The 14,687-nt window shown below is 38.2% G+C and overlaps 1 protein-coding gene across 1 annotated transcript in view; it reads right to left on the bottom strand.

The window, feature by feature from the left end:
• LRGUK (leucine rich repeats and guanylate kinase domain containing) overlaps positions 1-14,687 on the bottom strand; it is a gene marked incomplete at both ends in the record, with an annotated part of 121,658 nt that overhangs the window by 81,415 nt on the left and 25,556 nt on the right. The window contains 1 exon segment of the mRNA XM_079711855.1: positions 4,833-4,957. Within this exon segment, the coding sequence (XP_079567981.1) occupies positions 4,833-4,957 (125 nt within the window).

Raw genomic sequence — 14,687 nt, 5'->3', positions numbered from 1 at the left:
TGCAATTCAGCCTACCAAATTCATTTTCATTTATGCTTTGCTTACATGGCTTAGTGGACAGAAAACAGAAAAACTCAGGGAAATTATTAAACCTTTCCATGCTTCATTTCCAACCTCAGTACTGGGAACCAGTACTTTACCCTCACCTAACTTATTGTAAGAAGTGAAGGTTCTTGAAAAAGCACTTCAGGCTTAACACATAGCTAACCTTCAGCTGTCTGTGGTTAATAAGACAGGAATTGTACATTGTATATGTCAAAAATTTGCAGATAACCCAAGATGTCATTTCAAACAACAATGTTCAACACTCACCTGTGGGATAGTTCACGTAAGAAATTAATAAGCTACTAGCCTCACGGCTTAAAATCCCCCCTGTCCACCTCATGACAGATATAATAAAGAACCCCAAAGCCATCCAAGGGTAAGAAGTGAGAAGGAGAAGGAAAGGAAAAAGAAAAAATCCTAGACAATCTACAAACTATATAATCACCCCAAAATTAATGAGCTAGACTGTTATTTCAAAAATACTGTATATATCTTTGGAACAACTATGATCCTGCTGATTTTAAAATAAATTGTCTGTATTTTCATTCAGTCAGAGTCACACTGTCATACAGCTTAAGAAGCATGCTCTTTATGGGAAAAACATTAAAAATTTTAACTTCTTGATGGGAATTGTTCATTTATGCTCAGCACTAATTCTGGTTTTCTAGAATGGGAAACTGGCACATAGTGATATAAAAGGACTGCCAAATTCAGTGCCCAGTGGTTCATTTGAGAGCAATGAAGTTTTAACTGCAATAAATATTATGCTTAAATATGTTTAAATGTTATTTCATCAATAAGACATTAAAATATATTCTATTTTTTAACATCTTTAGTGGAGTACAATTGCTTTACAATGGTGTGTTAGTTTCTGCTTTATAACAGTGACTCAGCTATACGTATACATAAAGCCCCACATCTCCTCCCTCTTGTGTCTCCCTGCCACCCTCCCTATCCCAGTCCCCTAGGTGGTCACAAAGCACGGAGCTGATCTCCCTGTGCTAAGCGGCTGCTTCCCACTAGCTATCTATTTTACATTTGGTAGTGTATATAAGTCCATGCCACTCCCTCACTTCGTCCCAGCCTATCTACCCACACCCCACGTCCTCAAGTCCATTCTCTATGTCTGCGTCTTTATTGCTGTCCTGCCCCTAGGTTCTGCAGAACCTTTTTTTTTTTTTTTAGATTCCATGTATATGTGTTAGCATACAGTATTTGTTTTTCTCTTTCTCACTTACTTCACTCTGTATAACAGACTCTAGGTCCATCCACCACACTACAAATAACTCAATTTCGTTTCTTTCTATGGCTGAGTAATATTGCATTGTATGTATGTGTCACATCTTCTTTATCCATTCATCTATCGATGGACACTTAGGTTGCTTCCATGTCCTGGCTATTGTAAATAGAGCTGCAATGAACATTGTGGTACATGACTCTTTCTGAATTATGGTTTTCTCAGTGCATACACCCAGTAGTGGGATTTCTGGGTCATAGGGTAGTTCTATTTTGAGTTTTTTAAGGGAACTCCATACTGCTCTCCATAGTGGGTGTATCAATTTACATTCCCACCAACAATGCAAGAGGGTTCCCTTTTCTCCACACCCTTTCCAGCATTTATTGTTTGTAGATTTTTTGATGATGGCCATTCTAACTGGTGAGGTGATACCTCACTGTAGTTTTGATTTGCATTTCTCTAATGATTAGTGATGTTGAGCATCCTTTCATGTGTTTGTTGGCAATCTGTATATCTTCTTTGGAGAAATGTCTATTTAGGTCTTCTGCCCATTTTTGGATTGGGTTCTTCATTTTTTGGTATTGAGCTGCATGAGCTGCTTGTAAATTTTGGAGATTAATCCTTTGCCAGTTGCTTCACTTGCAAATATTTTCTCCCATTCTGAGGGTTGTCTTTTTGTCTTGTTTATATGTTTTCCTTTGCTGTGCAAAAGCTTTTAAGTTTCATTAGGTCCCATTTGTTTGTTTTTGTTTTTATTTCCATTTCTCTAGGAGGTGGCTCAAAAAGGATCTTGCTTTGACTTATGTCATAGAGTGTTCTGTCTATGTTTTTGTCTAAGAGTTTTATAGTGCCTGGCCTTACATTAAGGTCTTTAATCCATTTTGAGTTTATTTTTGTGTATAGTGTTGGTGTTAGGGAGTGTTCTAATTTCATTCTTTCACATGTAGCTGTCCAGTTTTCCCAGCAACACTTACTGAAAAGGCTGTCTTTTCCCCATTGTATATTCTTGTCTCCTTTATCAAAGATAAGGTGGTCATATGTGCACGGGTTTATCTCTGGGCTTTCTATCCTGTTCCATTATCTTTCTGTTTTTGTGCCAGTACCATACTGTCTTGATTACTGTAGCTTTGTAGTATAGTCTGTAGGCAGGGAGCGTGATTCCTCCAGCTCCGTTTTTCGTTCTCAAGATTGCTTTGGCTATTCGGGGTCTTTTATGTTTCCATACAAATTGTGAAATTTTTTGTTCTCGTTCTGTGTAAAATGCCATTTGTAGTTTGATAGGGGATTGCACTGAATCTGTAGATTGCTTTGGGTAGTAGAGTCATTTTCACAATGTTGATTCTTCCAATCCAAGAACATGGTATATCTCTCCATCTGTTTGTATCAGCTTTAATTTCTTTCATCAGTGTCTTATAGTTCTCTGCATACAGGTCTTTTGTCTCCTTAGGTAGGTTTATTCCTAGGTATTTTATTCTTTTTGTTGCAATGGTAAATGGCAGTGTTTCCTTAATTTCTCTTTCAGATTTTTCATCATTGGTGTATAGGAATGCAAGAGATTTCTGTGCATTAATTTTGTGTCCTGCTACTTTACCAAATTCATTGATTAGCTCTAGTAGTTTTCTGGTAGCGTCTTTAGGATTCTCTATGTATAGTATCATGTCATCTGCAAACAGTGACAGCTTTACTTCGTCTTTTCCAATTTAGATTGCTTTTATTTCTTTTTCTTTTCTGATTGCTGTGGCTAAAACTTCCAAAACGTATGTTGAGTAATACTGGTGAGAGTGGGCAACCTTGTCTTGTTCCTGATCTTAGTGGAAATGGTTTCAGTTTTTCACCATTGAGAACGATGTTGGCTGTGGGTTTGTCATATATGGCCTTTATTATGTTGAGGTTAAGTTCCCTCTATGCCTACTTTCTGCAGGGTTTTTATCATAAATTTGTGTTGAATTTTGTCGAAAGCTTTTTCTGCATCTATTGAGATGATTGTATAGTTTTTATCCTTCAATTTGTTAATATGGTGTATCACATTGATTGATTTGTGTATACTGAAGAATCCTTGCATTCCTGGGATAAACCCCACTTGATCATGGTGTATGATCCTTTTAATGTGCTGTTGGATTCTGTTTGCTAGTATTTTGTTGAGGATGTTTGCATCTATGTTCATCAGTGATATTGGCCTGTAGTCTTCTTTCTTTGTGACATCTTTTCGTGGTTTTGGTATCAGGGTGATGGTGGCCTCGTAGAATGAGTTTGGGAGTGTTCTGCCCTCTGCTATATTTTGGAAGAGTTTGAGAAGGATAGGTGTTAGCTCTTCTCTAATGTTTGATAGAATTCGCCTATGAAGCCATCTGGTCCTGGGCTTTTGTTTGTTGGAAGGTTTTTAATCACAGTCTCAATTTCAGGGCTTCTGACTGGTCTGTTTATATTTTCTATTTCTTCTTGGTTCAGTCTCAGAAGGTTGTGCTTTTCTAAGAATTTGTCCATTTCTTCCAGGTTGTCCATTTTATTGGCATATAGTTGCTTGTAGTAATCTCTCATGATCCTTTGTATTTCTGCAGGGTCAGTTTTTACTTCTCCTTTTTCATTTCTAATTCTGTTGATATGAGTCTTCTCCTTTTTTTTCTTGATGAGTCTGGCTAATGGTTTACCAATTTGGTTTATCTTCTCAAAGACCCAGCTTTTAGTTTTATTGATATTTGCTACTGTTTCCTTCATTTGTTTTTCATTTTTTTCTGATCTGATCTTTATGATTTCTCTCCTTCTGCTAACTTTGGGGTTTTTTTGTTCTTTCTCTAATTGCTTTAGGTGTAAGGTTAGGTTGTTTATTTGAGATGTTTCTTGTTTCTTGAGGTTGGATTATATTGGTATAAATTTCCCTCTTAGAACTGCTTTTGCTGCATCCCATGGGTTTTGGGACATCATGTTTTCACTGTCATTTCTTTCTAGGTATTTTTTTTATTTCCTCTTTGATTTCTTCAGTGATCTCTTGGTTATTATAAAAATATTCTTAATAGTTGCTAAAAGTATGCCTTCCTTTCTCATTGTTAAAGTCAATCTTTTTTTTTTTTTTTTTTTTTTTTTTTTGCGGTACACGGGCCTCCCACCGTTGTGGCCTCTGCCGTTGCAGAGCACAGGCTCTGGACGCGCAAGCTCAGCGGCCGTGGCTCACAGGCCCAGCCGCTCCGCGGCATGTGGGATCTTCCTGGACTGGGGCACGAACCCGTGTCCCCTGCATCGGCAGGCGGACTCTCAACCACTGCACCACCAGGGAAGCCCAAAGTCAATCTTTTAAAAAATGAAATTTGTGTACCACATTAGGAAATCATTTTACTTTAGCATGAATTATTCATCACACACACACACGCGCACACACACACACACACACACACAGCCACCCCAGATATGGAAAGGAGCAAACAGAACTAAAGACAATGACATTTCATGAAGGAATTAGCTCTTTATAAAACTGAAAAATCCTAACTATCATTAATATATTTGCTAAGACATTAACTAGTACTTCTATAAAGAATAACACTTTTTTTAGACTCACCAGACAAAGTATTTTGATCGGTAACATTCCTAAGCCATTAATGGTTGTGATCTTGTTCTTGGCCAAACTAAGGTGGGTAAGACTGCTACACAGCTCTAGTCCGTTGATTTCAGCTATCTCATTGCCTATACACGACTATGTTTAAGGAAAATGGTATTAGAAACATTTGGAAGAAAAAATGAATTAGTGTCAAATCATCATTAGAAAAATCAGACAACAGCATAAATAAAAAAGTACTCTATGCTAATATAGGATGAATGCTATATCTTAAAATGATATTTTTTTCATATAGAAGTTAATAGTGCACCAGGTAAAATTAGTTTGTTTTTTTTAAAGGCATAGCTTTTGAGTGTGCTCAGTTGCCTTTGTGTTCATATGTGACTCATTTAATCAGTGAGGAAAAACACTTCAGAGTGGTCCAACGCTGCCACCTTGGCAGTGTTTTTTCCTTGGTTCCTTAATGGTCTCCATGAGAAACTCTTGTACTTTTCCACAGGCAGAACTGAATCCAGGGTTGCCCTGGAGAGGCACATGCACTTTATCATCCCCATAACCAGGGAAACAGCCCGGGAGGTGTCATCTGCAGAAAATGGGTGATACTGAGAGGAATAGCCTTTTCTTCTATCTGTATTGGCTTCTCTTCTTTTTATAATAAATGAGGCCTAAACTCAGCCTTCTTTTCCTCATCTGTTGATTTTCTATTTATTTTAAAATTTAACTCTTACGTTTTGTTTTCCATCCTTATAGTCACCTAAAAGTGCAAACTCAAAGTCACCAATTCTACTTACCTCTCTCTGTCCTCAATCTTTCTGGCAAATTTCTAGGATTTAATATCACTTCTCTACCCAAGCTCAGTTTTCCCTCCCAAGTAGCGTAAAATATCACCATTTTCTCAGCCACTTGTAATCTTCAGGGCGTCCAATCATCACCAAAACCTGGCATTTTTGCTTTAAAACATCTCTTCAAATATGTCCTTCCTTTTCATTCACCCCTCTGCCAACTTAATTCAGCTTTAGCACCAATGGATACCTCTAACATCCATTTCTTCCTGCCCTCAAGTCACCTTACACACTGTAGTCAGGTTAATTTTTTTCAAAATATTGACGGATATCATGCTTCAATTAAAAAACTCACAGGACAAATTCCAAATTCTTCACTCTGGCATTTAAGGCCCTTTACTTTAAGCAAAACCTATTTATCAAATTTCATCCCCATAATAATCCAGTGAGAATGCTCCAATTCTGCCAGGTCAATCTTCTCAATAGTTCTGGAATATACCCCTTGACTTTCTTAATTTTTTTAAATACTGCTTTCCTACTTATTTCTAAACCCTACCCATTCTTCAGGACTTAATTTGAAATTCCACTTTTTAAAGTTTTTTCCCTTTTTTAACATTTGCATTAAACCAACATCTTAAGTATTTCTTTTTGACAACCTCATTTCCCTACTTCTGTTAGTTTTTAATTACATAAGTAAATACAGGTGACAGATTGGGAGAATATATTCACAACATATATAGTATACAAAGAATTACTATCTAGAAAACATAAAGAATGACAATAACCCAATAGAAAATGGGGTAAGAACATATCCAGGAAATTCCCAGAAGAGCAAATCCTAGTGGCTAACATAATAAACATATGAAAAGACACTCTGCTTCACCTGTAGTAGGGAGAAAGCAAATTAAGATGCTATCCTTTGCCTACTAGTTTGGCAAACATTTTCAAGCTTTTGAAGAACAGATTCTTTCATACTACTGGGTGAGAGGGTTCATTATGGTATAGCCTCTCTGGAGGCAATTTGGCAGTGACTATTATAATTGTAAATATCAGATCAATTCCAATTCTTGGTATCCACTCGAGACAAACTCTTTCTTCCTCAAAGCCTTTTCTGGTCAACTTCTAACACCCCACCTATAGAGATTAATCACAGAATCAACAAATTTTTGGGGGGGGAAAGGAAGGGACTGTAAGTATCACAGAAACATACATTTTGCCTCACAATTATTTGCAGTTATCCTAACTCTACTACTTACTAGTTATGTGATGTAATTTCTCTCTGCTCAGATTTTTCATCTATAAAATGGAGACAACATCAGGCTGCCGTGAAGGCCAAAAGTTACATCATGAGAAAAAATTTAGAAAATGTATGTGAGTGAGTTGTACAAGCACCTCACAATTATAAGGCATTGTTATCGTTACTAAATTACAAGCACATGAGCCCAAGGAATCACATCCTCTGCCTCTTGGCCAGCAGCACAAAAAGGAGGATTCAGGCCAGGACTGATTCTGAAAGAACAAAGCCAGAGACAGAGTTTAATTAAGAAACTAAAAGCAATGATGAGAAAATATTGCCAAATGAACCAGAAATTCCTTGATTTTCCTCACTGGTTCCAGATTCAATCCTTGGGCTGAAGCATAGCTTGGCTTGTTGTCAACATGCATTTCAAAACCACTTTCATAAAGCTTCCTGCCAGACTAGCTCTACAAATAGACACTTAGGCTCACAAACATGATTCTTCTTTCTGCTTCCATTTTCTTTGGGCTATTTAAACAATCACTCTATAGATGAGATAAAATATCCTCAGTGTAGCAATCTTTGGTAAGAAAAATTAAGCACGGAAAACTTCAAATGGCCATTTGTCTTAATCTAGCAGAGGAAGCAACAGTCTTTAAGTCCTATTTCAGGAGCACTAGTGTCTTGGTAGCTCAGCTTCAACAGAAACGAAGATACTCTGAATTATGACAGAGAGTAAAACAAATGCTTGTGGGTGGCTGAGTCAGGAAGCACTCCCATGGGAAGCAGGCAAGAATTAGAAAACTAGAAAACAGGAATCCGGACACTGTCAAGAGATAATGGGAACTGAAAAGGAAAGCCTGTTGACTGTGTGTACAGTAATTTTCCAAGACATTAGAGGCCGTTCCCTTGGTGCATCCAGCTTACTCTCTAGCTTTGACTAGTAGGGCAAGTCATGTTTTATGAAATTAGTACTGCAAGGGCCAAAAGGAGGAGGAATACAGATGCCCCCCTGCAGTCATGGCCATGGCTTCTGCAGCTGCCACTGCCATCGCGCACAGCACTGGGGCAAAGGGTAAGGAGCTGACTGAACATCTCTGCTGAGAAATAGGTTCATTTCACCAAAACTGTCTCCTATTTCCCAACTCTTCACTCTCCTTTAAATTTCAAGGAATTTTAGGCACTATAAATTACAGGTGACCCTTGACAAACAGGTCTGAAATGTATGGGTCCACTTATACATGGATTTTTTTTTTCACTAAATACATACATACAGTGGTACACCATCTGTAGAGGTTGGTTGAATCCACTGGTGCACAACCATGGATACAAAGGGCTTACTGAAAAGTTATGTGTGGCTATCCGATTGCTCTGGGATCGGTCCCCTAACCCCCACCATTATTCAAGGGTCAACCGCAATCAAGCTCGTAAGACTACTTTTCACAGTGGCGCAACGGCTTTCCCTGCTAATTACTCCCATGGTCACATCATATGTGACTGCCAGCAATGCCAACAGTCAATATGAAGGACTGGTCCATCCAGAGCTCTAAGTTCAGGAATACCTTTATCTCTCCAATCTCCCATTTTCTTAAGAACTTTCATGAAATGCTACTTGCCCTTCCTCCTAACATTATTCTTTCATGTTCTTTCATAAGTCTTGGGACTTTCCGATAAGAAGAAATATAATTAGATAAGCCACTAAACTATTACAATGAATTAGCTTATTGAGTTAATCCTCTTAGGTATAGTTTAATTTTAAAAGGCTACTATCAGGAGAAAGAGACTCAAAGAATACAAGATCATCATACTGCATTCCAGCTCTAAAATTTTATGATTCTATGAATAAATCTTTTACAGTGGAATGTTAGATCCTCATGGAAACTGAGTGAAGGAATCCAAAGGCACATAAGCATAACTTTACAGCTAGGGAAAACCCCAACAATATATTTTTACATTTTGGCGATGCTGTCAGCAGTTCACAGTGCTTGACATGAATTATTCACTAGTCAGCATTTGCTCTTATTCATTTGTCTACAACTGTAAAATATGGGCCGGGTGTACAGAAAACAGTTACGAAGAAATAAATAGGAAATCCATCACAATTCTCTTAGTGGAAAGAACCACAATGATGACTTTATTTTGTTTTTTTTGTTTTTTTTGCGGTACACGGGCCTCTCACTGTTGTGGCCTCTCCCGTTGCGGAGCACAGGCTCCGGATGCGCAGGCTCAGAGGCCATGGCCCACGGGCCCAGCCGCTCCGCGGCATGTGGGATCTTCCCGGACCGGGGCACGAACCCATGTCTCCTGCATCAGCAGGCGGACTCTCAACCACTGCGCCACCAGGGAAGCCCAATGATGACTTTAATCAAAACTAATCCTGAAGGATCTATATCACCTTACCAGTGAAAAATGTTCTTCACTATGGGAGTGAATATCTTTAAGAAATGAAACATGCATACACTTCAAATGGCTATGTGATAAAAGTAGTAATTATTCAATGAATTGTAACATGAGAAGAACAATGGAATGCAGCAGACTAGTCTCAGCTCAACCATTTGCCAAATAATATCGGACGTTTCCCTGAGTCTCAGGCTCCTCTCCCATAAAATAACAGCACTAGATGATCCCTAAAGTCCTGTCTGGATTTAAAATTTCAATAAATCACTTTTTAAAAACTTCATGATTCTATAATCATGGAATAAATTCCAATGATCAATTAATATTTACAGGTAAAGAATAAACTGCATCCTTTCTTAAGACTAAATAAATATACTAATCCTCAGCAAAATTTATCATCTTTCAATTTGGGGTGATTATCAATTAATCATCAGTTGCCCACCTACAGAAGGAAAAAATAGCATAATAAGATTAACTTAAAAAGTTGATATTTTATAGCTAAAAATTCATTCTAAGGTATTAACATAATCTACTACAATCACATTGCCAGCACTACTAGCTTGATTAACTGATTTGTTTTTCATTTTAAATAACTGCTTTTAATATTGATAATTATACTTCTCTTTTAATTTTATTTTAAACAAAAGTGCAATTTTTTTTCCTCAAATAGAAAACACAGATGCTCACAAAGAAAAGCTTGAATAAATACAAAAAGTTTAAAGAAAGGTAACAGCCAAATTTCTAAAGCATTTAAAAAAGGACAAATGGAATGGCAGCAGATGAGAAAAGCATGACATTCAAGATATAACAGACAGGACTGATTAGCTTAGAGCTGTGGATCTCAAAGTGTGGTCCTCAGACCAACAATGCCAGCATCATCCTGGAACTTGTTAGATACGCAAGTTCTCAGGTACCACCCCAGACCTACTTAACCAAAAGCTCTGGAGGGTGGGGACCAGAAATAGGTGTTTTAACAAGCCCTCCAGGGAATTCTGATAGAGCTGGACTTTGACATTTGGTAACTAACTGTTTTCAAGGAAATTAATTTCTAAGTTTCAAATTTAAAAAAATGTTAATGAAGACAGGCACATCACTGGCCATACATGGCCTGCTTTTATTAACTTTTAAAACTCTGATGAATATTCTTGAAACCACCACCATTCCCAGCCCAAGAAGTAGAACATTAGCAGTAAGTTACATCTACCTCTGCACACCTCTCCTGTCACGTCTTGACGGCTCCCTCTCAGAGATAACCCCTAGGCTGAATTGCCTATTTCTTCTTCCCTTTCCCCTTTGGTTTTATACCTAAATTATATTTGGTTTGGAATTCCCTGGTGGTGCAGTGGTGAAGAATCCGCCTGCCAGTGCCGGGGACACGGATTCGATCCCTGGTCCGGGAAGATCCCACATACCACGGAGCAACTAAGCCTGCGTGCCACAACTACTGAGCCTGTGCTCTAGAGCCCACGAGCCACAACTACTGAGCCCACACACCGCAACTACTGAAGCCGGCACGCCTAGAGCCCGTGCTCCACAACAAGAGAAGCCACCGCAATGAGAAGCCCGCGCACCGCAAGAAAGAGTAACCCCTGCTCGCCGCAACTAGAGAAAGCCCGCGTGCAGCAACGAAGACCCAACGCAGCCAAAAATTTAAAACATTTTTTAACTAAAATTTTTTTTTTATTTTAAAAAATTAAAAAAAATTATATTTGGTTTTATTAACAGTCAACTTTACTGGTGCATGGAGATATATACAGTTCATTCATTTTCACGACTATATATATGATAATGCTATTGTATCAGTATACCATAATTTATTTATACTCTCTTATCAAGGAATATTTGGGCTATTTCCAATTTTTGCTATTACAAGCCTCCAGGTACACGTATGCTAAACTTCCTGTATATAGGAATGAAAGTGCTAGATCATAGAAAACGTGGATGTTCAACTTTACAAGATTGCACAAAATTGTTTTCCAAAGTGGTTGAACTAGTTTCACACCCATAAGGAAGAAAAATAGAGATCCTCTTGACCTATGTGTTCTCCAACACATGGTATTTTTAGATTTCTTACATTCTGTCAACTGAATGGATATGATATAGTATATCGTGAGCTTGACTTGCATTTCTCTGAATACAAATGAGGTTGACATGTCTTCATATGTTTGTTAGCCTTTCTGATTCATTTTCTATAAAATTCTATTTACACATCTTCTCCCATCTTCATATCCAGGAACATGCTATATTTCCCTTTAATTAGGTCTTTAATACCCTTCAATAAAGTTTTTTTTTTTTTTTTTTTTGTGGTACGCGGGCCTCTCACTCTTGTGGCCTCTCCTGTTGCAGAGCACAGGCTCTGGACGCGCAGGCTCAGCGGCCATGGCTCACGGGCCCAGCCGCTCCGCGGCATGTGGGATTTTCCCGGACCGGGGCACGAACCCACTTCCCCTGCATCGGCAGGCGGACTCTCAACCACTGCGCCACCAGGGAAGCCCCCTTCAATAAAGTTTTATTATGTTCCCCCGACAGGTCTTATTCATCTTTAATAAGATAAATATTCTTGTAAATGGCGTTTCAAGGTTGTGTTTTCTAGTTGCTTGTTTGTGGTGCAGAGTAATGCAATCGATTTCTGTTTATTGAAGTCATATCCAACTACCTTGTTGAACTCTCAAAACTCTATTATTTCTAGTAGTTTATTGCAAGTTCTTTTTTATATTCTGTAGACAATCATATCATTTGCAAGAAATGACTTTTTCTCCTTATCAATCTTTATACTTTGCTTTCATTTCTTTCTCTTATGATGCTGAGTAAGACCTCTTAAACAATGACGGTTAGAAGTGGCAAAGGCGGTTATCTTGTCTTGTATCCTTGATTTTAAAGAGTGCTTAGAACATGTCCCCAGTTAGGATAAAGTTTGTTTCAAATATTTTTGTTGACATTCTTATCAAGTTGAGGAAATTCCCTATTACTAGTTTACTAAGAGTTTTTATTGTGAAGAAGGGATTCTATTAAATTTTTTGCATCTATTGAGCTTCTATATCTATTTATCATATGATTTATTTCCCTTAATCTGTTCATGTCATTAATGACATTTTAAATTTTTCTAAAGTTAAACTATCCTTACATTCATGAGATAAACCTAACTTGGTCATTGTATATTATCTTTTTCATATACTGTCAGATTCAGTTTGCTAATATTTTGTTTAGGATTTTTACATCTATATCACAAGTGAAATAAGCCTGTCATTTTCTTTTCTCTTACTGTTCCTTGTCTGGTTTGGGTAACAAAGTAACCTCATTAAAATGAATTGTGAATATGCCTTCTATTTTAAATCTTTGAAAGAATTTGTTCATTTTTGAAAGGTTTGTTCTTGAAAGTTGGGGGTTTTTGTATGCAGATTTTTAATTTAATTGATTTTAATTTGTAATGAACTAGTTTTATAGTTGTAGGACTACTCAGGGTTTCTATCTCCAAGTCAGTGCTTTGGTGTATAACATTTTTCTAGGGATTTATCCATTTCACCTAAGTTTTTAAATGTTCTGGCATTAAAAAAGTTGTTTAGAAATTCTTTTTTATCTCAAAGCTTTTAAGTCTTTTCAAAACTCTAATTACATAATTATACACAATATGATATGCCTGAACAGAACAAAAGAAAGAGGCATAGTTAGTACTGTTTAAAAATTAGCCTACTCTCTTTTCAAAACTGTAAGCTATCTAAGAAGTAGTTTATGAAGGGGAGCTAGTTCTGGGTATTTGTCTTTGCATTTTTAAAAACAAAGATGAGGAATTGTGCCACGGTATTTACATTCTAATTATGTGTCTATGTTCTGAATTCCAATCGGTTCTGATGTAATAAAACTTTTTACACTTTGGAGATAAGACTCCATTGTTACATCTAAAGTCAAGTTTAAAAAACCCTGATTCCTTCCTCCGTTGACATTTACAAAGTCACAACAGTTCAGCTTTTTACATGGAAAGATAAATTTATGTAGAAATTAGACTTTCATGATAGAAATGTTTTAAAATGCATCCTCCATTTTCAGTCCAAAATACTGTGGAGTTGTTTTCTCTGGCAATTCCATGCTTGCACATGGAGTATTTTCTGGGAGACAGAACTCCAGACTTTTGTGTCACCATTCTGACTCAGGGTACACTGAAGAATAGAAGGAGCTCTGGATGCTCAATCCCTTTTGTCTGGTTGGAGTTTAGGGGGGCAGCTGACGTCTAGACCAGTGCTCCTCAAGCTTTAGTATGAACTCACATCACCTGGGGGTCTTGTTAAAAATGCAGATTCTGATTTCAGAGGTCTGGGGTAGCATCCAAGAGTCTGCATTTCTAAAAAGTTCCAGGCAATGCTGACACTGCTGGTGGTCCCTGGGGAGCATTCTTCTAGATGGCCTGAGATGAGTAGATCTCTGAGCCAGACAGCTTCTGGGCCGTCAGACTCTATCTCTTTCCAAATGCAATATATGCAACAGTCAAGCAGAAAGTGCAGGTTCTATGGACGGGTGCCGCTAATGGTACTACTTTTAGTTTGTCATCAAAACATTTCATTTTGATCATTTTCTCATTTGGCTACGTTCAGGAAAACTTGCTCATTTCAAGAGCACCCTCTAAATGTCCACTAACTGCTCATTTTCACACACAAGTTCTAAAGAGAGTGATGTGATGCTTTAAGCTTTCCATCATATACAAATAAAGCGTTTTTCCTACAAAATATGTCTTCAAGAAAACGTACCTTCTGTTCTCCCCACATCTCGAGAGCCTCATTACTAGTGTGTACTAGCTGCTGCCACATCCCTGGAATGAGGCACCCGAGGGCAATCAATTCATTCTCCACTCTGCCCTGAAAAATCCTCAGGGGGGTAGAAAGATACTGAGAAAGAGAAGGCGCTGCTCCCTTATCACCCAGAGAACACCGGTCTCTAGGGTAAGGAAGAGATTCAAGCTCATTGAACTCACAGATCCCCAGTCAACCCCTTAGGGTCCAGAAGCTGGAGTGTGTCTATGGTAAGGTAGGTGCTCTGTTTGCACAGGAGCCTGGCTCATGCAACAGATATGTTCTTGAAGTTGGCTGCAAATCAAAAATTGTTGGTTTTACGTTTTTAAAATTTTTATGAAAGCATCATTTGAGATACACTAGAGAGGACTGCTAGTTAAAGGGAGCTTAGTGTGAATTCTTTTTTTTTTTTTTTTTTTTTTTGCGGTACGCGGGCCTCTCACTGTTGTGGTCTCTCCCGTTGCGGAGCACAGGCTCCGGACGTGCAGGCTCAGCGGCCATGGCTCACTGGCCTAGCCGCTCCGCGGCATGTGGGATCTTCCCGAACCGGGGCACGAACTCGTGTCCCCTGCATCGGCAGGCGGACTCCCAACCACTGCGCCACCAGGGAAGCCCAGTGTGAATTCTTTTGTAAAATAAATAATCACTAATTTTGGCCGTA

Source organism: Hyperoodon ampullatus (assembly GCF_949752795.1).
Source record: "Hyperoodon ampullatus genome assembly, chromosome: 9".
Classification (NCBI taxonomy): Eukaryota; Metazoa; Chordata; class Mammalia; order Artiodactyla; family Ziphiidae; genus Hyperoodon; species Hyperoodon ampullatus.
This window is presented reverse-complemented; position numbering and strand designations above follow the sequence as displayed.